This window comes from Prunus mume, linkage group LG4 (genome assembly GCF_029339155.1).
Source record: "Prunus mume cultivar Tortuosa linkage group LG4, ASM2933915v1, whole genome shotgun sequence".
NCBI classification, from domain to species: domain Eukaryota; kingdom Viridiplantae; phylum Streptophyta; class Magnoliopsida; order Rosales; family Rosaceae; genus Prunus; species Prunus mume.
In genome coordinates, this window is record NC_142701.1 from 19,407,612 (window position 1) to 19,427,768 (window position 20,157).

A 20,157-nucleotide genomic window follows, 5' to 3' on the forward strand; every position below is an offset into this window, starting at 1 on the left:
AATCACTTTAAATCACTTTTAAGTGGTTTTTGTTTTGGAGAAACACAAAATGATTTTCTTCATAATTGCTTTCACTTATGATTACTTGCCTATTTAGAATCACTCCTAAACAGTAGTTAAGAGCTATTAATTTTAAATCTTTCTTTGTTGCTTCCAAATGCATGGTTGTAAACTTTTGTGATATGGTTTTCGAAACAAACATGACCATGCAATTAAAACTTGGATCTCTAACCAAATCATGGAAACCAAACTTATTCGATATGCGAAGCCACAGCTTCACTGTGCAGGCAGTCAACATACAAACAAGATCATATGAAAGATGAGTTGGCCTGCCTCCTCAACTTTTTGCTTTGTGCCAGTCCTAAAACAGCCCACGTAGGCATGTACCCAAAAGTAAAAACAGCACACATAAGCAGAGAGGTAATAAACAGGATGAAGAACAGCCAGCCAGCCAGCCTTGCTTTGTGCCGGTCATAAAACAGCCCACGAAAAGAAGCCCACATAAGCAGAAATAAACAAGACTAAGAATATGTTAAAAGTAAATTTATACATGAGTAGATATACTTGTATTCCCATTTCAGTGTGAAATAATTCTATACGACCCTATTTCTGCATTCAAATTTACAAATCATGTAGGGCCTACAGCAAAACTTTCTGCATTTTATCAAAACGGATCACACACCAGCAACAATCACCACGCAAAAACCTCTCTAGGCCTTTCTTTATTTTCTGTATTCATTCAGTTTGCACAATGTTAGTTGGTTGGACTTGACTGCTGACCTCTACTTCCATAATCGATTTCAGCGGAGCACTTCACACAAAGATTTGCTCTTCTTTTAGCTGTAGAAGTACTGGTCTCTGGTCATTGTTTCCGAATTCTCTCCCTTTAAGAAGGGGATGCTTCTCTCTCACAACCGCCAGTGGTTTTAACTGTGATGCATTGTTATTGGCTGTGTTGTGGCTGCTGTTTCTAGCTGCTGGAACATCATGGTTATGTTTCCCCTCGTATGTAGTGATGACAGCTTTGGGGTCAGTGGAAGCTCTCTCAACATGCTTACGGACATTGCACCCCGCATAAGTGCATTTGTAATAGCTTCTGTTAACACATTTGTATCAGAAACGATGCTCATAATAAGGAAACCATATCTCAAGTAGAAAGAAAAATATTAGAGAATAAATTATTCACATATTGTTTAAAGGTATGCTAAGCAAGTGACTCTCTAAGATCAGAAAGTAATTGTTCTTTAATTAATGGCTTGCTCCACATCAGTAATCGAGAGTTTATCCCACTCCTCAAAAGTTAATTTCTAAGTCCAATGGTTCATAATTTTACCTCCATCTATCAAATAGGATACACAATAAAAGAAAGTGTGAAGAATTTTTAGAATACTTTATATCCTTTTTTAACTGGGGAAAAAAAGATGCCATCCTAATGCTTAATTTATAGGATCTTAAATATAAACATGTCAGAAACAATTTAGAGAAACCATCCTAATTCCATTTGCATAATGCAATCAGTAGAACTGAAAATAAGCAAAGATTCATATGGAGAAAGTTCCCACCTTGGATGAGGATTCCCCTTGACCACCTTCTGTCCATACTTGCGCCACCTGTAGCCATCATCTAGAAGATCGACTTCACTCCTTGTTTGCACAATGATTTTTGGTTCTGTCACTGTCTTGTGTGACAAAGCTACCTCAGATGCCCCAACATCTATGTTCCTGCACTCCCAGACAAGAGATTTTAACGTTAAGACAAAACAAAGGAGAAAGTATCCTGTGATTACATGAAATGATTGGTTTTGAAAATACCTTCTCTTTGGATTTGGTTCATCAGCATCCCCCTCTTCTCTAATTTCCCCATCGCGTAGCTCTTCACTGTCACTTGCCCCTGGTAACTGTCCAGGAGCAGCTTGAGTAGATTCTTGATGCCTCTCAAGCATTGAGTGAGAAGCTATATTTTCACTAGAACCGTTTGAATCTCCAACCAATCTTTGCAATCCATTTTCAGGCCTAGGCTGCGAATGCAAGTGTCCGTTCAGATCACCACCATCTTTTCCACGTTTAGGTTGAGGGGCTTCATGGTTATGCTGCCCTTTGTATATAATCTCAGTTATTTCGCCATTAGGAGAACGCTCCACTTTCTTTTTGACAGGGCAATTCAGATGTGTGCATTTGTAGTAACTTCGAGGATACTCACTGCCCTTAACCTGCTTCTGCCCATATTTCCGCCAGTTGTAGCTATCGTCTGCAGGCCTATCAGTGGCCACAGATGAAGGTTGGTATTTCCTATCAGAATGAGATGCCTCTGATGATTGCCTCGCGGAACTTCTATGGTCAGATGTTGAAGGTAATGTCTGCTGTTGAGATGCTTCATTGGGCATTACGGATGGATGATATGCCTGTGGCTCTGTGGGAGCTCCTACCGACGAAGGTTGATATTCAGCTTGCATGTGCATACGAGATTGGGCTAGTGCAGCTTGGGCAGTAACCTGCGCCAAGGCCTGCTGATGTGATATTCCAAATGGACTCTGCACCAATACGAGGAAAAATTCATGAATACCTGATGCTAATACAAGTCATCCAACTTCAGAAATCATACTATATTGCATAGAAAGACAATATGGTATGAAGCACCAATAACAACATATGTTCCATATGGTCTGTCGCCAATGCATCACTATATTGAATGGCTTAGATTTGTAGATCACCTCTTTATCAGCTTCAAGGTTCTACATGTTTAACCATAGTTGAAGGAGCCTTTAACAAATGTTACACGATGCAGAGTAGAAAAGATACTTACCTAAGCAAAATTTTGACTTTTGACAATATGTAACATGTAATAGGGGCATGCACATACACACACATGACACAACAAACTAAACAAATTCGTCCACCAAAATTGGTCATGATTGTATCTTTGAAGTCCCATGCTACCCATGTGTCCTTTTTATATGAGACACATCATAGTTAGCCATCCTTAATCGGGGATTCTAACCACAGAGCAAAAATAAACTTATGACTGGAGTGAAATAATACAAACTAGGACCAACACTCAAGGAAAATAGGCATTAATTTAGTTGCGGCTATAAATGCACGATTTTCACACAGTTGTTGTGAATGGCAGAACCTGAGGGCCTGATTTGTTGTTGGATATTAGTTGATTTCTTCAAACTTTCCTTGTATACAATATAATTATGTGAAGAAATCCATCATTTCTTCAAACTTTCCTTGTATACAACACAATTTTGTGAAGAAATTCATCATTTTGCATAGGGTATCAGGAAGGGCCAGCCATTATCATCAAAACAAAATTGTTGTAAAGGAAGCACCTTTGACCAGCCCATCATTGAGTAATAGCTTCTGTTAATACTCAATAACCACCCCAATCATATCGTCAACCCACAAATGTACACCCTTTGAGCACAAGAAGCATTCCACAAGTACAAAAGAAGCACCTTTGACCAACCCATGTTCACAAAATCACACAAGTACATAACCATTGATCAACAGTTACTAATCAAACACACACAAATACCGAAAAAACAGAGCACACCCAGTATTAAATATAGCATTAGGAGAGCTTTGTAAACTTACCGGAGGTGAAAAGAAGCCAGGCGAGTTAAGCAACCCAGAGGGACTCAATCCAGGTGGAACAGTGAACAATGGCGACCGAGCCACCATCAAATTCATAGGCCTACTCTGCTTAAACCCAGACTTGTTCTCACCGCCATTTTCAGAGCCTCCTTCTAATTGGGCCGAACCATCAACTGGGTTTTCGTTAAATTGGATTGGCCTTGTGGACCCCATAGGCGAGCCCATGGCTCCGGCCAGGAGCTGAGAGAAGGACCTGTACTCTGAGTCAGGGTATGTGTCGGGGAAGAAGCTTGAGACCAGGGTCATCGGACCCGGGCTGGCTCCAGATCCGCCGCTGAAAAGGGCCTCAGCGGAAGGCCTCGGTGGCAGTGTTATGACTGGTCTTTGCGGTTGGGGTGGTGCTGAAACTGAGACTCTCTCAGAGTCTTGGTTTTTGGCCATTGATGCTATATCAAGCAAGCACCTTTTTTCTCTGTCTCTGTCCGAAACCCTCTGTTTTATCTATCTCTCTGTAACTCTCTGTTTCTCTCTCTCTATTTTCTGTGTTTCTTCTGCAACTGGTTTGTGTTGTGTTGCTTGGTTTTGCTCTTCAGAAATTAGTTGGGTTTTTGGTGGTTTCGTGCTATCCTGAATTTTCAAGTGGAAAGTCCACGGAGCAGAAAATGGACAACGACAATTTTCTTTGTTTTTTTAATTTAATTTAATTTAATTTAAATTTTATTTTAAACCTTTGTAATGTTTTTATTTAGAGGCTGTATGGCTTCGTTAATTCCAAATGGCAAATTGCTCCAAAGTGAAATTCAGACAGAGACAGATAGACATATAGATGGGACTTTAATCTTTGTTGCCCTCCAAGACCGGCATCTGGGTCAAGACATGGGATGCCCAACACAACAAAACATTAACGCAATAGACTCCGTCTATGGATGCTAAGCTTCTTCTTTGCCTTAACCACTCCTTTTTATTGTTTCTTCTTTTGTATAATAAGAACTCCTTATATTGTTTGTGACTATCCAACTATGGTTTATAAGTGAATTGTTCCCAATTTGAGGCCCAGTTTTACATATTTAAAGAAGATTCACATAATATGACTCGTAATCGTCTGTAATTTTAAATATGTGACAAACTTGTATAGACAACAAAAATTTACATTTTAATTAGTTAATACGCATATGTGATGTAAAATTGTGAAAATGCTAAAATCTCTCGATGCATTATAATTGAATTTAAAAAACGACAATTTGAATTAAATCAATCCCAAAAACAAGAGGAAGTTATAATACGTGGAGAGAGACGAATTGCAAGTAGCATGTTTACAAGTAAACTAGCGTTGCAAACGGGGACGATATAGCACCATTAAATGGTAATACATCGCATGTAACGCGAAGTTTTGTGACAACTCAGCAACCGAGGGCCCCACGAAAGAAAATCCGGCATCAAGGTGCCGTGTGGTCCTTCCTAACAAATTTAGAATTTATTAGCTTTTTTTGCCGGAAAAAGATTTATTATTAGCTAAGCCTCCAAAAATTTAACTAAAAATCCACTCTCATCATCATCATCAATTCTAATGGGACCCAACGGTTGTGATTATCCACAGCCAGATCTTTAGATCGTCTGTCCAAATCCTCCCTCTTTTTTTTTGGTGTTGTATGTGCAGCCCACGATCGTTCTTGTTTTGGCAGCCTATGTAAGCAACCGACAAAGGTTCTGACTTTAGGACATTTAAATCTGAAAAATAAAAAAGTAAAAGTGTTACACGGTACGTTTCTACATTTAAATTATATTTTTCAGGTTATGTATAATTGTCAAAATATTATTCCATCAATTTTTGTTTTTTCAACTTAGAAGATGAATGAAGTGCAGAAGATGAAAGTAAAAGAACATTCCAGTAATCTTCTACATAACATAACATATTGACAGCGCCATGTAGCATAATAAAATAGACATTTGCACTCTTGTTGACGTACGCAAGCTCTCAAATGTATGGAAACTTGATAAAGGTCAATTACCAAAAAACAGCTGGTGCTTGCTTGCAATGTTCGTTTTTTGTTTTTTTAACGATAGTCTAAACTACAATAGTTCGATAGTTAAAATTATTTTTCATGGTGCCAGGCATGTCGGCGACTTGCGATGAGTGTTTTATTTATGTATTTTTTGGGTCAATCTTGCATATACACTTTATAAATTATAAATTAGATTTGTAGTAGGCTTGTATTTCCTAGTTATATGGTTTCTGCTATGCCAGCTCCACACTGAGATATTAATAGCCAAAGAAGAAAGGTGGGAGAGTAGTTGCATTAATTTGATTTTGGTTTTGGTGGTTGTGGGGGGCGCATATCACATACATAGATAGTCTTGTGCTATTTAAGCAGCAAGGGACATGATTGATTCATCTCCACCAAGTTGTGCAAGTCGGATTACAAATTAGTGAATTTCCGACATGAAGGGCCCAGACAAACTGGAAAAATTGACAACTTATATTTTTCTAAAAAGCCTTTATTGCAATTCTGGTTGCAGAAATTCCAAACTTATAACTTTTTCAATGAGGAAATGGATGTCATTTGCTGCATTCTGCAACTAGACTTTTCTTCTAGAACTTGTCTTTAATTTAAATCTGAAATTACATACAAGAATAATATACACTCGTTCAACAACAATGGAGGTTATGGGACCTTAGATTTCCTATATTTCCAACGTCCAGGAAAGAAAAATTTGGCCTGACTAGTCCCCAGACTCTCTCAACTAGTTCAAGGCTTCAAGAAAGTACAAACTGGCGCATCAAATGGTTATGTAGAACTGTGCAAAACCATGGATAGAAATAAACACTTCCCTCTGAAAAATTATATCTACAATGAAGATGGAGTGCTCACATTCTTGTCTCATAGAAGTATGTTGTTGAAACCGCCAAACCTTCAACATCGTAAGTGCGAACCAATCTCTGTCTCTTTCCAGGGCCCTCAAGCCAACAGAACTCCAAATGGAATGACACGGATTCTGCAACATTCTTTCCTACATCACATGGGCATCCCATGTACATACCTCCAGGCAAGAAAGTCATCTGGTAACCTCCAGCAAAAGTAACCAAATTGTCTGACTTGATACCCGTCCACGGCACATTAGTGGTAACATCACCCGCAGCAGAGGTGGAAGTGATGCCCTGATATTATTTATGAGCAGAAATTAGGGAAAATGAAAAAAGGAAGTAAAAGACTGATGCTTGAACAAAACGTAAACCAACAATAATATGTATAGAGTCCTTCCATTTTTCCTTTTTGGGAAATGAGTTCTTAGATCATCTAAATTTATATCAACGAAGCAAAACGGTTCAACATTCCCTGTTGTCTCGAAAAGGATTTGCTTGGAGTGGAAGATACCTGAATAATTTGGCCCTTATCATCCATCTCAAGTGATGTTACTGTATCAGCTTCAGCCATTGTTGATCCATAAACACCACTTCGTTTTGTTATGGAATGACCTTTCCACTTACCAAGAAATGGAACAATCCTGTCTTTGTTTTCCTGAGACCAATTAAAAAAAACATAATATAAGATACTGCACTCAGAAAGTAAAAATGTAATGCTAGTAAAAATTAAAAAATTCCTCACTACTAGTTTTCTTTGTGAAATTTACCATATTATTGTCGAGGGAAGGAGGAAGAAGCACTCCATCTCCTCTTTCCTCAAGGAAGATGAGAAGCATTTCGACAATGCCTTTTGGGTCCATGATATGGAATGCTCTTACTCGCATATCTTTCTCTAGTGAATACAGACAACTCTCACATACAATAGAAGGCCAACGGGAAGGAAGCTTTAGATTTCTACACAATGAAGACAAATTGAAGAGGCCAAGTAGTTTTAGTGTTAGTAAACCCTTTTAGTTAGAAAAGCAATGGTCATGAAAGAAAAGAAACAAAAATAGCTCAGAGAAAATAATAAGAAACACCAATGGACAAGAAATATGTGTATACACCAATTGCTACAATCCCACTGTTTAAGTTTTATCATAGAATCATGAAGAACATCTTTTGAGGGAGGAACCACTCACTTTGGTGAGTCTTCACCACTGTCATCTTCCCCAAGAACCCCTTGTCTTAGCACAGTTTCTAGCATGCCAGCGGTCTGGTACCTTAGAGAAAATGCTTTCTCATTGGGGAAGAATCCAATCTGCAGACTAATCACAATGGATATTCAACAGAAAACAATTGATCACAAAAACTAAGCTATAAACTATTTCATCAAGGGAAAATGATCACCAGACACTGGTAAAACCTCACCTGTTGATATTTGTCCGCAGTGAACATGTTGGTTTCTTTAATTTTGTATTCTGCCCATTCCAGCTCATCATCATCATATCCAGAAACAGATGTGTTTGAGGAAGCTTGTTCAATATATAATCTACAAAGCATGACAGCATCAAGCCGTTTAGAATGGCAAAGCAAAAGTATGTGTTAGAATCAATAATATACCAAAGTTTATAAATGATTGACATTTGACACAATCAAAATATTCATAAACAAATTTATTATTTTTTCTAATCCCTAATCTTTCCTTTTATCTTTTAGACTTTTACTTTTTAAATGTAATAAGTGGACCTGAAACTTACGTTTGAATGAGACTGATGAGTTCATCTTCCCCGTAAGAGCTAGCTGACAGCTTCGTATTCACTTTATGCAATAGATTCCCAACAGCATCAAATTGCTACAAAATCACTCAAACTAATAAATAATCTAAAATCACACGACCCGCCCAGGCGCCCAGACTCTCTCAGATCCGCCTAGCACCTAGGCTGCCGCCTAGGCCGATTCTTCGAACACTTAATTTATCTGTTTGACTGCCCAGAAAACGTAGGAGAAAGGAGATAAAACAGACTCATTACCAAACCCAGAAAACCAATAACTCAACGAATAGAGCTAACTACATGCATTTTTTCTCTCAGAAAGTTGAATAATTTGCCATCTTGAAAAACACAACATAAAACGAAAGACTGAATTTCTCTACTTTTCTTGCATTTACTTAGCCATAGCAACCATATTTAACTCAAATTTTGTAGTGCAAACTAGATACTTACAAAGAAGGAACCATTCCATTTGCCCAAGTTGAGTTTAACGAAGCGGCGAAGATTGTCAATGCTCATGGCTTCGTCACTGAGCTTTTGAGCTTCATCTTGGACTGTGGTGGACGAGGAAGAGTTGTTAGCTCGGATTCTGGGACTCCGAAGTGTAAAATTTGAGTGAGAAAACGGGTTTGGGCTGTAAAGTTTTGTGGGAAAGAGTTGGATATTGTTGAGGGTTGGTGGGTAGGGAATGGGCGGCAGTGAAAGTGAACAGCAGTAAGTGGAAGCCATGAAAGCAAAGGCAAGGAGGGGTTCCGAGGAAGTGTGGAGCTCGGAGCAGCGAAGAAGCTGACCTGTTTTATCTTATCTCGAAATGGGTTATGTAAAGATATTTCAAGGGCCCAAATTCAGAGGCCTATTTCTAATAAAGCCATTTGAAAAAGGGTCCTACTCCCCTGCTCAAATACCATGAATGAAGTTCAGGTCAATAAAGAGAGTAGCTCAACGAGCTCTTCGTTCCCCTTTTCCATACTCAACAATTGAGAACTATAACAAATCAATCATAACTCGAATAAGTCACATCTCATAGCTCAATCCATAGTAGGTGTCCATCGATCCAGATCTCATGCTACACGACCCAACTATTTTGCTTTCATTTTTTCAGTAGAATCTGTATGAATTGCTTTTGAAACTATATGATCCTAACTAAAATTTTAAGTATGATCTGCATATATTATGTGATTTCTTACCTCCAGACACTAATTGAACAAATGAAATTGTAGTTATCCATCAGTATACTGTTTTCTTTTCATTTTTTCAGTAGAATATGTATGAATTTCCTTTGAAATTCGATGATCCCAACCCAAGTGAAATTGTATACGTATGATATGCATATATTATGTGATTTCTTACCTCCAGACACTAATTGAACACGTGATTAGTTTGTGGATGGTCAAAGGACTATGAGTTTTTCTCATAGAAGGCTTCTTTTGACAGTTGGGATGTGATGCGGTTCTCTTTCTAGGTCTACTGTGTTGGTGTTTAGTTGATTTTTTTTCTGTTCTTGTAACGGTCTTTTGTGGTATGATAGGACTCTCTTGTTAGTCTTTGGAATGTGTGGTACTCTTTTCTACAATGGGGTTTGTCCAAAGTAGTTTCCTAGGAAGGTTTTAATGAGTTTTTGAGGTTTTTTTTTTAAAAAAATATAATAACTGAAAAAACCATGTTATAGTGTTTCTTTACAATACTAATGCTAGAAATGGGGATTGCTATAAATTTCTAATATATATAACAATGATTGAACAAAAGTGTTGTATTTTGGTTTTATTTAATTAAATGTGTTCATGCATGGATCACACCCAAAGCTTAAGCAACAAGTGATGCCAGCTTGAAACAGAATACAGAAGACTGGAATATGCAAGGCCTTTGGTTTCTTGAAAGACCTTGAATCGCTGACAATGCCTAGAATCAAATCTCTCGCATATGTCATGGAGCAGATTTTCAAAAACTGCAACAATTACTTCAGGAAACTAAAGATCATGGGTACTTGCCAGATTCTGGAAAGCTTTGCCCCGAAGCTAGTTGCATATCTTCCAATCCTTAGGGTTTTAAGCCTCCGGTGCACAAAGCTCGTGAAGGACGCTTTGATCATTATATTGGACGGCTTACAACAACTGGAAGTCCTAAACACATCACATTTTACTTGTGATTGAAGTCCCTCCGCCTCCTGAGTCTAAAAGAATTCCTCCTAATCCTAGAAGGATACTTGAAAAGTTCGACTAGATAATTCTTGACAAGGCTTCTCAGTTGCGAAAATTCATAACATGCATGCATGTCCATCGCATCATGTGCAGAATGACCAAAAATGAGAGGGGAATCTTGAGGTGACATGAATATGGAGAATGGCTATGGAAAGAGGATGAAGTGAACTCCCTTAATTGCTCTGTGATTACAGCATGAGCAATATAGGATCATATGAGACTAATTAGTTAAAAGCTGCTCTACCATGAAATGTAATAATGCTAAAAACACAGAGAGAGAGAGAGAGAGAGAGAGAGAGAGAGAGAGAGAGAGTTGTTAGGAGTGTGGAAATCAAACTTCATATCAATAAGATCCAATCTGTTCCCCAATATCCTTGTACTCATCATTGGTTATGCCCCCAACATCATCCTCATCTTGATGATATTCAGGCTTCACACGCCGAACAGGGATTGTAACAGAGTACACTGTGCCTAGGTCTTCATCTGTTGAGACACTAAGCTGGACATTATCCTGTGACTCTATTTCCACGAAATCGGATAGAGCACCAACAATGTTGCTCACAATCTTCTCCTTCGCGTCATCAGTTACTGCACATCGATCGGAAAAGAGGATCATCTGCAACCGCTGCTTGGCAATCTTTGCATTAGAATTCCTTCTTGTCGATGGTGAAGAGAACACTATCTTCCACGCCAAGTTTAAACGCTCAAAAAAGCTCATGTTTATAGCACGGAGGAGAAAGCCCTCTGTTTCTTGGCTTAGAGGTCCGGGAAAAGGTTCACTGTTTTCTGCAATCCCAAACGTTTGGCTACACTGGCACTTAGACTTGTAGCCTTCCAGATTTAAGGAAGTTTGGATCATCACCCGTGAACTACCTCCTCCATTAAAACCCTTCAATGTTACCTGAAATATGAATGGTTGCATTTTTCAAAAATGAAATCCTTGCAATTGAAGCCCTAGGCAGCATTAGATATTAGACATGAATGTTCATCAATCTAATGTCATAGAATTCAGTAAAAGCATCACAAAACTCAATTAAAGAAGAACTTGGCGCTAAGCATTACTCTCCTAAGTCTTAAACACTGGTTTGGCCTTTTTAAATGGAATCTGAAAAATTAGTCAAATCCAAATCTCTAAAATCTACTTGACAGAAGGGAAGGGTAATGTAATGTAACTCAAAATCAAAAGGTAAAACATTCACACCTACATAATGAAAGCTTTAACAAATTTTTCCCAGCTTACTATAATTACTACTTTCAGTATCAATTTTCATACATTGACAGTAAAAGGATAAATAGACAGACAAACAACAAGCAGAACTGAGAATACACAAAAACAGCAGGCATAGAAAACCAAAATTTCAACCAGATTTGCAAATGGCCAGCAATGCATGAGGAAATTGGAGCTAACTCGTGAAACCCAGTTGGATAATGCATGAAATTTGAAATCTTTTGCAGCAAGCCCTGGAGGGTTGGAGAGAGCTTCGCAGATAGTGGTGCAAGGTAAAAGGGGAAATGCAAACCTTGGAGGGCTTGAGAGAGCTTCCCAGAGAGTGGTGCTTAAAAGGGCAAGAACCCAATATTGCAGAGATCCCCAATTCACCAGAAATCGCCATTTATCTTCAGAAATTATATGAACTGGGTTTTGTTTCTCTCACAGCTGAAGAGTGTGGAGTTCAGGGCTTGGGTGTTAAACAGTCGAAACGAAGAGAGGGAAACTCGCTGAGGTTATTCTTGTAATTTTATATATACATTCGGGTACTTTAGGCATGACAAAATTTCAGTTTTGAACCTTTGTGTGGTTTGGCCCAACTTCGAGTTCAGTTCATAATAGTTTCCGTTTTGACGATTTTGCCCTTATAGATTGCTGAGTGTTACACTTCTGTCACCGGGGCACATGTCAGGAAATTCCCTTTTTTTTTTTTTCCTTCTAAATATTAAAACTTTAGAGAATTGATATTTGACATTTCGAAAAAAGTTATTGTGCAATCCTCCTCTTCTTTTATAAAAACACAAAAGAGGAGTGCATCATCACTTTTTTGAAGTGCCGATAAGAATTTCAAATTTGTAAAATCATAATTACGTAACTAAATATCTAAAAATCTACGATTCATATAAATTGATTAAATATTGTTGATTTTGAATCGATAAACACCTTTACTCAATAATTTACAAGGACAAAATTTCCCAAATTAATTAAGCGATATATAGATAAGGTATTATATCACTTATCCGCCTGCATATATTATACGAATTCCTGAAATCAGATAAACATTTACTTGATAAATATATAAATATATAAACCATATCCAATTCCTTTTCAAGAAGCAACAATTGACATTCACAACCATTCAAATCTTACCAAATACTACTACTACTTGAATGACAATAATGATCCACACTCATACGTATGATTTAAAGAGATCAACGTCCCACATTAAAGGTAGGCCTAGTGAAATCACAGTAGCGGATAGAAATATGAACATTTGAGCTGAGGTTAAGGAATTAGGAGAAGCAGCATTCGTAGATGGAGCAAGTGCTGGAGCAGGCGGGAGCTGCTGCTGATCTTGGAGGGCAACCAGAGCCAGTCTCATGCCGTGGAAGCAGTAGCCTCCGCCGGAGAGGAAGTAATAGGGCCTGTCCTCCGTTAGTTGATACACATCTCGGCCGCCCCGGGTTATGTTCTTCATGAAGCCTTGGTCATTGCAGCTATCAAAGCTGCTCTTGTTCACCTCCAGAACATTGTAATACCGCTTGTCAAAATTGAATACTTGCAAACACAAGATGAACAAGGTGTACAAACAAAAACAAGTCAGTCACTTTATTTTCATTTTTATTATATGTTTTAACAAAAATAAAAAGGCAAAATGCAAGAGAAGAAGATATGACTCCCAATTATTAATAGCTAAGATAACCCAAAAAAAATCAGGTTACTTGGCAAGTTGGGCAAAAAAGGGAAAATTATAATAAAACCGCAGCTAAGTATAAATTTCAACCTCCTTCATTATAAACATGCCACATTAATAAATGTTTATTGTCTCTATTAAGACTCGTAACAAGTTCACATTAATAACTCTTTTAAACGTTTAAATTATCGCTTGTATAAAAAATAAAAAAAAATTGATGTAATCAAAATTCAAACTGAACCAACCTCTCTAATAAATCAGTGTTGTACAGCTAATTTATCAAAACGCAACGCTCTTATTTATGCTTTGTGAAATGTACGTGTTCTTAAAATTCAATCACAAGAAAATGTTGATTTTAAATGTATGAGAAACTACATAATTACTAGGTTATAGACGGTCCAAAAATAAAAAAGAAAAGAGAAAGAGAAGGGGGTGATTATATAAAAATAAAAAACGTACAGAGCCATTCCCCGACGTAAAAATTCTCATTGGCGGACCACTCGGTGTAATTCACGTTCTGGTTCCATCCTTGTGCGCCTCCCACCTTATGCAGCACGCCGTTTGCAGACGTCATGAGCCACCCCACCGTAACCGCCGTGATCACCACCGCACCCCATCTAAACCCTGCTAATCTGCAACTGTAATTGCTCCTCATCACCATTTTCATTGCTTAATTTCTCTGTAATTGAGTTTAAGGCTTGTTCGGCTGATGGTATTTGTAGAGGGAGGGAGGGATCAGATTCAGCAGCCTCGAGAGAAACGTTGAAGTCTTCTTCTCTTTAGCTCAAGCTACGAGGACATGAGTCAGATATCTGTACTGGCGCAGAAGGGCTTTTTGGTGTTATCAGTGACGTGGCAGGAGGGGATCGGTTGGAAAAGTGAGTTATGGTTGGTTGGTGGGGTCCAGCTCAACTCCCATCCTACGAAGAATGTTTCAGAGCGGTTACACTTACACGACTGAGTGAGTGTGAGAGTGTGAGAGTGTGAGTGCGTTGGCGTAACTGGTTCAGTGAAGAACAAGGCTTCTAAAAGCAAGCCACGTGCTATTTGCTACTTCTCACTGCAAAATAAATAAATAAAGGACCAAACAGATTCGCAATAATTTGATTTTACATTCAACAGTAAGTAAATAAAGCAATAAAAATAAAGCCGGCCAAAAATTTAAAGAAAAAAGCAAGAAAATAAAGCATAAGATAGAGAGGCTCTCATATGCTCTGACACCAAACCTTCCAAAACAAAATAAAGGAAAGAAAAGAATAATCCTAACATACTACAATGTATGTCATACATGAGCTCTTTTAATCGTTAGATGTGACGAGTTCACATTTTCCTACTTGCAGTATAGAATGATAATCACCGTTAGATCGAAAGTGTACGTATACATTGTTGTACGATAGAAAGACTGAAGCAGAAGGATAATTCTAGCATGACCAAACCAAAAACAGAAATAACATGAAGCAAAATGAAATTTATGTTAGGGAATAGGGATGTATGTATGTTCCACGTGAACATGAACAAATTCACCCAATTGGATCTGCTTACATGACACAAGAACAAATGAGCTCAAAATATATCCATAATCTCAAAAAGTCCAGATTTTATTTCTGCTTGGGCAACTTTGGTCCATTCAGAGGCCCATTCTATGGTTCGGATGAGGAGGGATTTGTCACTGATACCCAAGAGCTTTCTTTGCACACCCACCTCACAAATGCTTTGCACCCCAAGAGTTCTAATTGAATTGAATTTGGTTTAGTTAAACCAAAATTAGGAGATCAAACTTTACTTAACTTCCTACTGTGAATCCACCATAAGAGATTAGTGAGAGAATTTCCATCATCAAAACCCTTCAAGTTCCTAATCTTCTCCAAAGCACCTTCTTTATCATAGATCCCTTGAACACAATACACAAACCCTTTCCACCCTTCACCAACTCCCTCTCCTTCCCTATGGAGAGCTGGCAATGTCCAATTCACAACTTCCCTAGCAAAGCCAACATCAGAAAACAAAACCTCGGTGATGGGCGAAATGGGTAACATTTGAATTCCAAGCCTGATCTCTCTTGCCTCTGAAGGAGCAAACCAAAGTCCACTGTCTCTCTTGGTTGACCACACAACACCTACCATCCTATTTTCCCTTGTGAAATCTTTCTCATAAATTTTGTTGCCTCCCTCTCTTACATGCCACCACATTTGAGCTGCCTGAATTTCCAACGCGGCAAGCATTGATCCTGTGGCCTCAAGTTGAGTGTCTCCATAGGCCTTCCCCATCATAGCAGCTGAGTAGTAGGCATTTACTGCCTCACTTGTGCTCTCTTGGTTCCTCCCGTCGGCAAATTCGGTTAAGCCTCCTGCCCATGAGTGCAGTTTGTATAGATCAAAGGATCTCAGACGTGGATAAAGCAAATTTGATAGCTTGCCAGTGTTAATAAAATCCTCCACAAGGGAATATGCTTGGGGCTTGTACTTGGCCCCCCATGCAGGCTCAAGTCTTTGCAAGCACTGAAACACCATAAACAAAGTACCCCAGATGGAAATGGTGATCATTATAAATTCCAAATCCAAAATCTGCACCAGAATCAGTTGATCCTTGTTTAGTAGTAAGCCCACCCCATTTTGCATCATACAAAAAACCATTGCCACTAAAAGTACCCTCCAACCATGGCTCAATTGTCTCAATCAAGAATTTCTTAATTGATGGAATCACATCAAGACAAGCCACCTCCTCAGCAATCAAAGCCAATCTTGCTGCTCTAGCAATCAATTTCCCATAAAAATATGAAGATGTAGTTGTTACTTCTGCTGAGTTTAGAGCCTCAACGTCCCGACGAAGCGCAGATATAATTTCAGAGTAGAAATTTTCTTTGATGCCTCCAACTGAATGCCAAGTGATTGGAACAGGCTTTGGTTGTAACACCCATGAATCACCAACAATACCAACCAGATCACCATCAATGCTTTTGTACTTAAAATCCTTCAAAACAGTAGCATGAGATAGGAGCCGCAGATGGAGAGGATGAGCTAGCATAAGCAAATCTCCAGGTCCATTATTTTCCCATTTATATCCCCAAGTATACGGCTTTCCAAGCACAGCTGCACCAGAAGTCGGATAACAAGTACTGAACTGGTCAAGAATTGCTTCGGATTTTGGATCAGAATCCGGCAATACTGCAACTCGAACAATCCCAGAAAACTCACCAAACGTTAAGGTTGATGGGGTGCTGTCAGTCAAGCCAATTGGGGAGGAGGTGTATATTAGCCATGTCTGATTGTTTTCGAGCTTGATGGTGACCTTGGTGTTTGAGTCACTTGATAATGATGATGAGGAGGAAAGAATTGTATAATTGGTTGATATGGAAACCGCAGTGGGGGTATAAACAAAGCATGTGACAAAGGGGCTTCCGCGGACGAGAAAGAAGCGGAGGTGGGAGGAGGGAAAGTCTAAAGTGACACTGAGATCATTGAAGTCGGATATTACATGGTGGCGGTTGTTATTCTGATCTTGGAAGGTGCTGGTTTGTGAGGCAGAGATGGTGAGGTCAGGTGTGAAGGGTTGAGATATGAATGCAGAGGTGTAGGAGAGAGATGGGTAAGAGAGAGATAGAGAGGAGGATGCTGATCTGATGGTGTAGGGGTGGAAGTACTCAGGCTGGTCCCCATTCTTGAGAGCAAAGTTTTGGAAGAAAGAGTTGGTGGGGAGAGGGGATGTGAGGAGGTTCGTGGCGAAGAAGTTTGACGGCTCGGGGAGGACTGTGGATTGAGTTGCTGGGAAGAGGAAAGGGGCGGGGGTGGTCTGTGGGATCAAGAGAGTAAAACAGACTATGGAGAGGATGAGAGCAAGAGAATTGAGCATACTTGCCATGATGACGCCTTGGTAAATTTGTTTTGAATTAGTCTGGAGTTTATTACTGTAAGTTAGAAAAACTCTCGTCTAAAACTCAGTCATTAACTTACAGATGGTTAATTACCTAAAAAAATGTAAATACTAAGACCAAGTTCAATGGTGCTACATGCATCTTTAATCAAATGTCGTTTCCTCTCCCTCCCTCTTTAATCAAATGTCGTTTCCTAAATCAGTGGCCTAATTTTTCGAACAAACATAGGGAAGCAAGTAGAAAAGGCACATGCAGCTCCATGCTTAAAGGGCCACCACATAAAATACAAATGATTTCAACAACTCACTATGACTTCCGTAATCAACGCATGTAAATACTCCAATAAATAAAAGTATTCAAAGTCATCAACTAGCTCAACCAAAAAACCTTTGCCAATTTCTGATCAACTACACCAAGGTGAAATTAAAAACACCATCAATAAATCACAAACCCCAAAAACCAAAAGAAATTAAATCGAATGTAAAGTAGAAGGCAGCTCAATTTCCCTCACAAATTAATGGCTTAGCTTACAGCTAGAAGAAATGTCTAGTTTTGATTTGGATATCCTCACTGTTTTGTGATTGTGACATCTCCATCAATGCTAGCTCAAGTTTAAACATCAGCATTCTCAGCACTTAACAGAACCGAACCAATGCATCCCACATTGCACCAATGGCAAAAACGGCAGGTAAAACAAATTGGGATCTGTAAGCAGGTGTTAGAGCACTGCTCTTGCTCTTCAATGGGGAAGCTGAGGGAGGTGGAGGCGGGTTTTCGACTTTAACAGCAATCTTCACACCACCATAGCAGAACCCGTTGCCACTTATGAAATAGTAGTGCCTGGTCACATTCAGTGGAACCACATCTCTTCCAGCTCCAGTAGTCCAGTTGTGAAGGGGATGATCAGCATTGCATGACACATAGTCTGTCTGGTTCACCTCTAGAACATTCATTTGGTTCCTATCATAAACAAAAACTGGAGGAATGGAAGAAAAAAACAGAATTACCAACTAGCTATATAGTAGCAAATTAATCTTTGGTGCTTATTTAAAATTCAACTGTCCAATGACATGAAATGATACCAAGATTCCATCTTCGAAGTTTTCATATACAATAGTATGTACTTCTACCTTTTAAGAACTAACCAAAAGAAACACTAAAATATGAAAGTAAATTGTTGTATAAGAAACAAAAAATAAGAAGGTGACCCCTTCCTCACACGGAAAGCTAAGAGGAAAGCAATAAAAAAAGTTGCAGATCTGAATCAGCCAGGATGATACATGGAAAATACTAAAACATCAAACTAAAAAGAAAACCTTGTATACTATGGGATTTGGGGGTAATAGAGAAACACATTAACTCGCATTCAATGACATGAATAACCAAATTTTTTTTTTTTTTTCTTTCCCTTTCTTCTTTCCTGCATGCATCATTTCAGTAGGCAAAACTGAGTTCCAACATAAGCTTTAAACATCAATAAACAAGATTCAGAACAACTATTTGGTAATCTGATAAAATTCAAACTCTCTGTAACAAATTTGAACAAAGTAACTATTTTTCAAGGAAACAATTTTGCATAAGAAGACTATAAGCAAAACCCATTAAGCAATTTCCAGATCTAAATTACTCAGCTGCAACATCAACCAAAATTGAGCTAAAAATAGAAGCTTTGAGCTATGAATGACTAACAGAGAACAGAGAACAATGACAGAAGAAAATGAAGAAGTTAGTATGCAAAGTGGATCTGAGAAAAGAGGAGCTTACAGAGCCAATCTCCATTGTAGAAGTGTTTGTCTTGAGCCCAGATGGTATAGTTTACATTGCTGGTCCACCCCTTGCTCCCTCCTCCCACTATAAATCGAGTAGCTGATACTTCCGGAACCATCACCAGCACAAAGCACAAGAGCACCACAAGCACCATAGCTGAGCCAGACCCAAACCCCCTTCTCAGTCCCTCCATTGCTCTCTTTCTCGCAGAGTCTAACGGTTGCTCTGGAACACTGTCTAACAAGACTCTCTGCTTTTTGGGCCTTTAAGTTTCTTTTCTTGGGTAGTTTGTTTTTGCGCTTATTAATAAAGAAGAGGTACGCTTTTCAGATCTACAACTGCCATCGACTGCTTATCCTGATTATTTGGGTTACAATATATAAATATTGTACTCTTAATTTTGAACTTGTGTTAATATAAAATTTAGCAGAGAATAAAAAATGTTAAGGCTGTAGCTTTTCATAACACAACCTAAATCTCATTGTCATGCATTAAAAAAGATTTAAGTGTTCTAGGATTATGGTGTTCAACTAGGTCAATGGGACAAACTTCTTCTCTCTGACTGTGACATCGTGCCTGATTTTTTTTTTATACATGTGATATTGAAGAGGGGAGAATTTAGGATCTCGGGTGCTTATTTTTACTTTTTAATTATGCTGTAAGTTAGATCCTAGATAAAAGACTGAAACCCTGCTTGAAATACATAAAATTAACTTCTTTTTATCTTTTGGGTTAGAGCCAGAGTTACTTGTGGGTTATAGATTTCTTAATAAACCAAACACTGAGAGAAGCAAAATTTGAAGAACCAAATTATAACCAATGCTGCAAGACACGCCTAAAACACCATATGCCACATGAAACAAGTCTTTCTACCAGTGATTAATAAGTAAAAGTAAAGAAATGGCCTTTTTTCTTGTGGCCTTGTGCTAATAAATTTGCTAGGTTTGAAAATTGTTGGGTGGGAAGGGGGAAAAAGTAAAAAAAGGCCACAATCAGTAGTGTCTTTCCATGTTTGACGATGATTGTAGTTTGTGGGATCATTATAATGACAAGTTAGCATAAAACACACAAGTTTTCCCAAAAGTTGAACAATTTTAGGCACAATCTAATGGCTGTCTATAGATTTAATAAGTTTGTGGACCAAGCAAAGATCAACCATCAAGAAGGCAAATCTATTTAGGGTTATGATAGTTGTCGTTGGCACGCTG

At 38.5% G+C, this 20,157-nt stretch overlaps 6 protein-coding genes and 1 pseudogene across 8 annotated transcripts; 1 reads left to right on the forward strand and 6 right to left on the reverse strand.

Moving 5' to 3' along the window:
- Window positions 1-502: 502 nt before the first annotated feature.
- On the reverse strand, window positions 503-4,225 carry LOC103330053 (putative WRKY transcription factor 3). The gene is made up of 4 exons (XM_008232597.3): window positions 3,597-4,225; window positions 1,812-2,530; window positions 1,563-1,721; window positions 503-1,096 (listed from the first exon to the last, which is right to left on the reverse strand). The coding sequence occupies exons 1-4, from the start codon at window positions 4,035-4,037 to the stop codon at window positions 814-816; spliced, it is 1,602 nt and encodes a 533-aa protein (XP_008230819.1). The 5' UTR covers window positions 4,038-4,225; the 3' UTR covers window positions 503-813.
- A 1,954-nt stretch (window positions 4,226-6,179) lies between these two features.
- Window positions 6,180-9,085, reverse strand: LOC103330054 (glutamate NMDA receptor subunit epsilon-1, putative (DUF3598)). Of its 3 annotated transcripts, none has more exons than XM_008232598.2 (7): window positions 8,664-9,085; window positions 8,199-8,293; window positions 7,870-7,990; window positions 7,641-7,759; window positions 7,227-7,413; window positions 6,971-7,114; window positions 6,180-6,753 (listed from the first exon to the last, which is right to left on the reverse strand). In XM_008232598.2, exons 1-7 carry the CDS (start codon window positions 8,937-8,939, stop codon window positions 6,463-6,465), a joined length of 1,233 nt encoding a protein of 410 aa, XP_008230820.3. In that variant the 5' UTR covers window positions 8,940-9,085; the 3' UTR covers window positions 6,180-6,462. The 3 variants fall into 3 exon arrangements, with proteins under 3 accessions (XP_008230820.3, XP_016649125.2, XP_016649126.2); XM_016793639.2 differs by having other exon boundaries at window positions 7,641-7,766; window positions 8,664-8,988; XM_016793640.2 differs by lacking the exon at window positions 8,199-8,293 and having other exon boundaries at window positions 8,664-8,828.
- A 906-nt stretch (window positions 9,086-9,991) lies between these two features.
- On the forward strand, window positions 9,992-10,607 carry LOC107880940 (F-box/LRR-repeat protein At3g48880 pseudogene; annotated as a pseudogene).
- A 124-nt stretch (window positions 10,608-10,731) lies between these two features.
- On the reverse strand, window positions 10,732-12,119 carry LOC103330055 (cell division topological specificity factor homolog, chloroplastic-like). The gene is made up of 2 exons (XM_089050027.1): window positions 11,929-12,119; window positions 10,732-11,309 (listed from the first exon to the last, which is right to left on the reverse strand). Exons 1-2 carry the CDS (start codon window positions 12,019-12,021, stop codon window positions 10,752-10,754), a joined length of 651 nt encoding a protein of 216 aa, XP_088906153.1. The 5' UTR covers window positions 12,022-12,119; the 3' UTR covers window positions 10,732-10,751.
- A 549-nt stretch (window positions 12,120-12,668) lies between these two features.
- On the reverse strand, window positions 12,669-14,272 carry LOC103330056 (early nodulin-like protein 20). Its single transcript, XM_008232599.2, has 2 exons — window positions 13,771-14,272; window positions 12,669-13,175 (listed from the first exon to the last, which is right to left on the reverse strand). The coding sequence occupies exons 1-2, from the start codon at window positions 13,976-13,978 to the stop codon at window positions 12,808-12,810; spliced, it is 576 nt and encodes a 191-aa protein (XP_008230821.2). The 5' UTR covers window positions 13,979-14,272; the 3' UTR covers window positions 12,669-12,807.
- A 487-nt stretch (window positions 14,273-14,759) lies between these two features.
- Window positions 14,760-17,376, reverse strand: LOC103330227 (glucan endo-1,3-beta-D-glucosidase-like). Its single transcript, XM_008232770.3, is given in 2 exon segments — window positions 14,760-15,797; window positions 15,799-17,376. Coding segments are annotated over 2 exon segments (2,085 nt in total). The 5' UTR covers window positions 17,170-17,376; the 3' UTR covers window positions 14,760-15,083.
- Window positions 17,377-17,495: 119 nt separating this feature from the next.
- On the reverse strand, window positions 17,496-19,298 carry LOC103330057 (early nodulin-like protein 17). Its single transcript, XM_008232600.2, has 2 exons — window positions 18,947-19,298; window positions 17,496-18,158 (listed from the first exon to the last, which is right to left on the reverse strand). Exons 1-2 carry the CDS (start codon window positions 19,140-19,142, stop codon window positions 17,818-17,820), a joined length of 537 nt encoding a protein of 178 aa, XP_008230822.2. The 5' UTR covers window positions 19,143-19,298; the 3' UTR covers window positions 17,496-17,817.
- Between the last annotated feature and the right edge of the window lie 859 nt (window positions 19,299-20,157).

Excerpts from the sequence above, each read along its gene's own strand:
- LOC103330054 (XM_008232598.2), bottom strand. The coding sequence starts at position 8,939 with ATGGCTTCCACTTACTGCTGTTCACTTTCACTGCCGCCCATTCCCTAC. Across the intron at positions 7,760-7,869 it reads CTGCGGACAAATATCAACAG|ATTGGATTCTTCCCCAATGA; the intron begins GTGAGGTTTTAC and ends ATTAGTCTGCAG. Across the intron at positions 6,754-6,970 it reads ATAAGGGCCAAATTATTCAG|GGCATCACTTCCACCTCTGC; the intron begins GTATCTTCCACT and ends AAATAATATCAG.
- LOC103330053 (XM_008232597.3), bottom strand. The coding sequence starts at position 4,037 with ATGGCCAAAAACCAAGACTCTGAGAGAGTCTCAGTTTCAGCACCACCC. Across the intron at positions 2,531-3,596 it reads CTGGCTTCTTTTCACCTCCG|AGTCCATTTGGAATATCACA; the intron begins GTAAGTTTACAA and ends GTATTGGTGCAG. Across the intron at positions 1,722-1,811 it reads GAACCAAATCCAAAGAGAAG|GAACATAGATGTTGGGGCAT; the intron begins GTATTTTCAAAA and ends CTGGGAGTGCAG.
- LOC103330056 (XM_008232599.2), bottom strand. The coding sequence starts at position 13,978 with ATGAAAATGGTGATGAGGAGCAATTACAGTTGCAGATTAGCAGGGTTT. Across the intron at positions 13,176-13,770 it reads TTACGTCGGGGAATGGCTCT|TATTCAATTTTGACAAGCGG; the intron begins GTACGTTTTTTA and ends TGTGTTTGCAAG.
- LOC103330055 (XM_089050027.1), bottom strand. The coding sequence starts at position 12,021 with ATGGCGATTTCTGGTGAATTGGGGATCTCTGCAATATTGGGTTCTTGC. Across the intron at positions 11,310-11,928 it reads GCTCTCTCAAGCCCTCCAAG|GTAACATTGAAGGGTTTTAA; the intron begins GTTTGCATTTCC and ends TTCATATTTCAG.
- LOC103330057 (XM_008232600.2), bottom strand. The coding sequence starts at position 19,142 with ATGGAGGGACTGAGAAGGGGGTTTGGGTCTGGCTCAGCTATGGTGCTT. Across the intron at positions 18,159-18,946 it reads CTACAATGGAGATTGGCTCT|TTTTTGTTTATGATAGGAAC; the intron begins GTAAGCTCCTCT and ends CCATTCCTCCAG.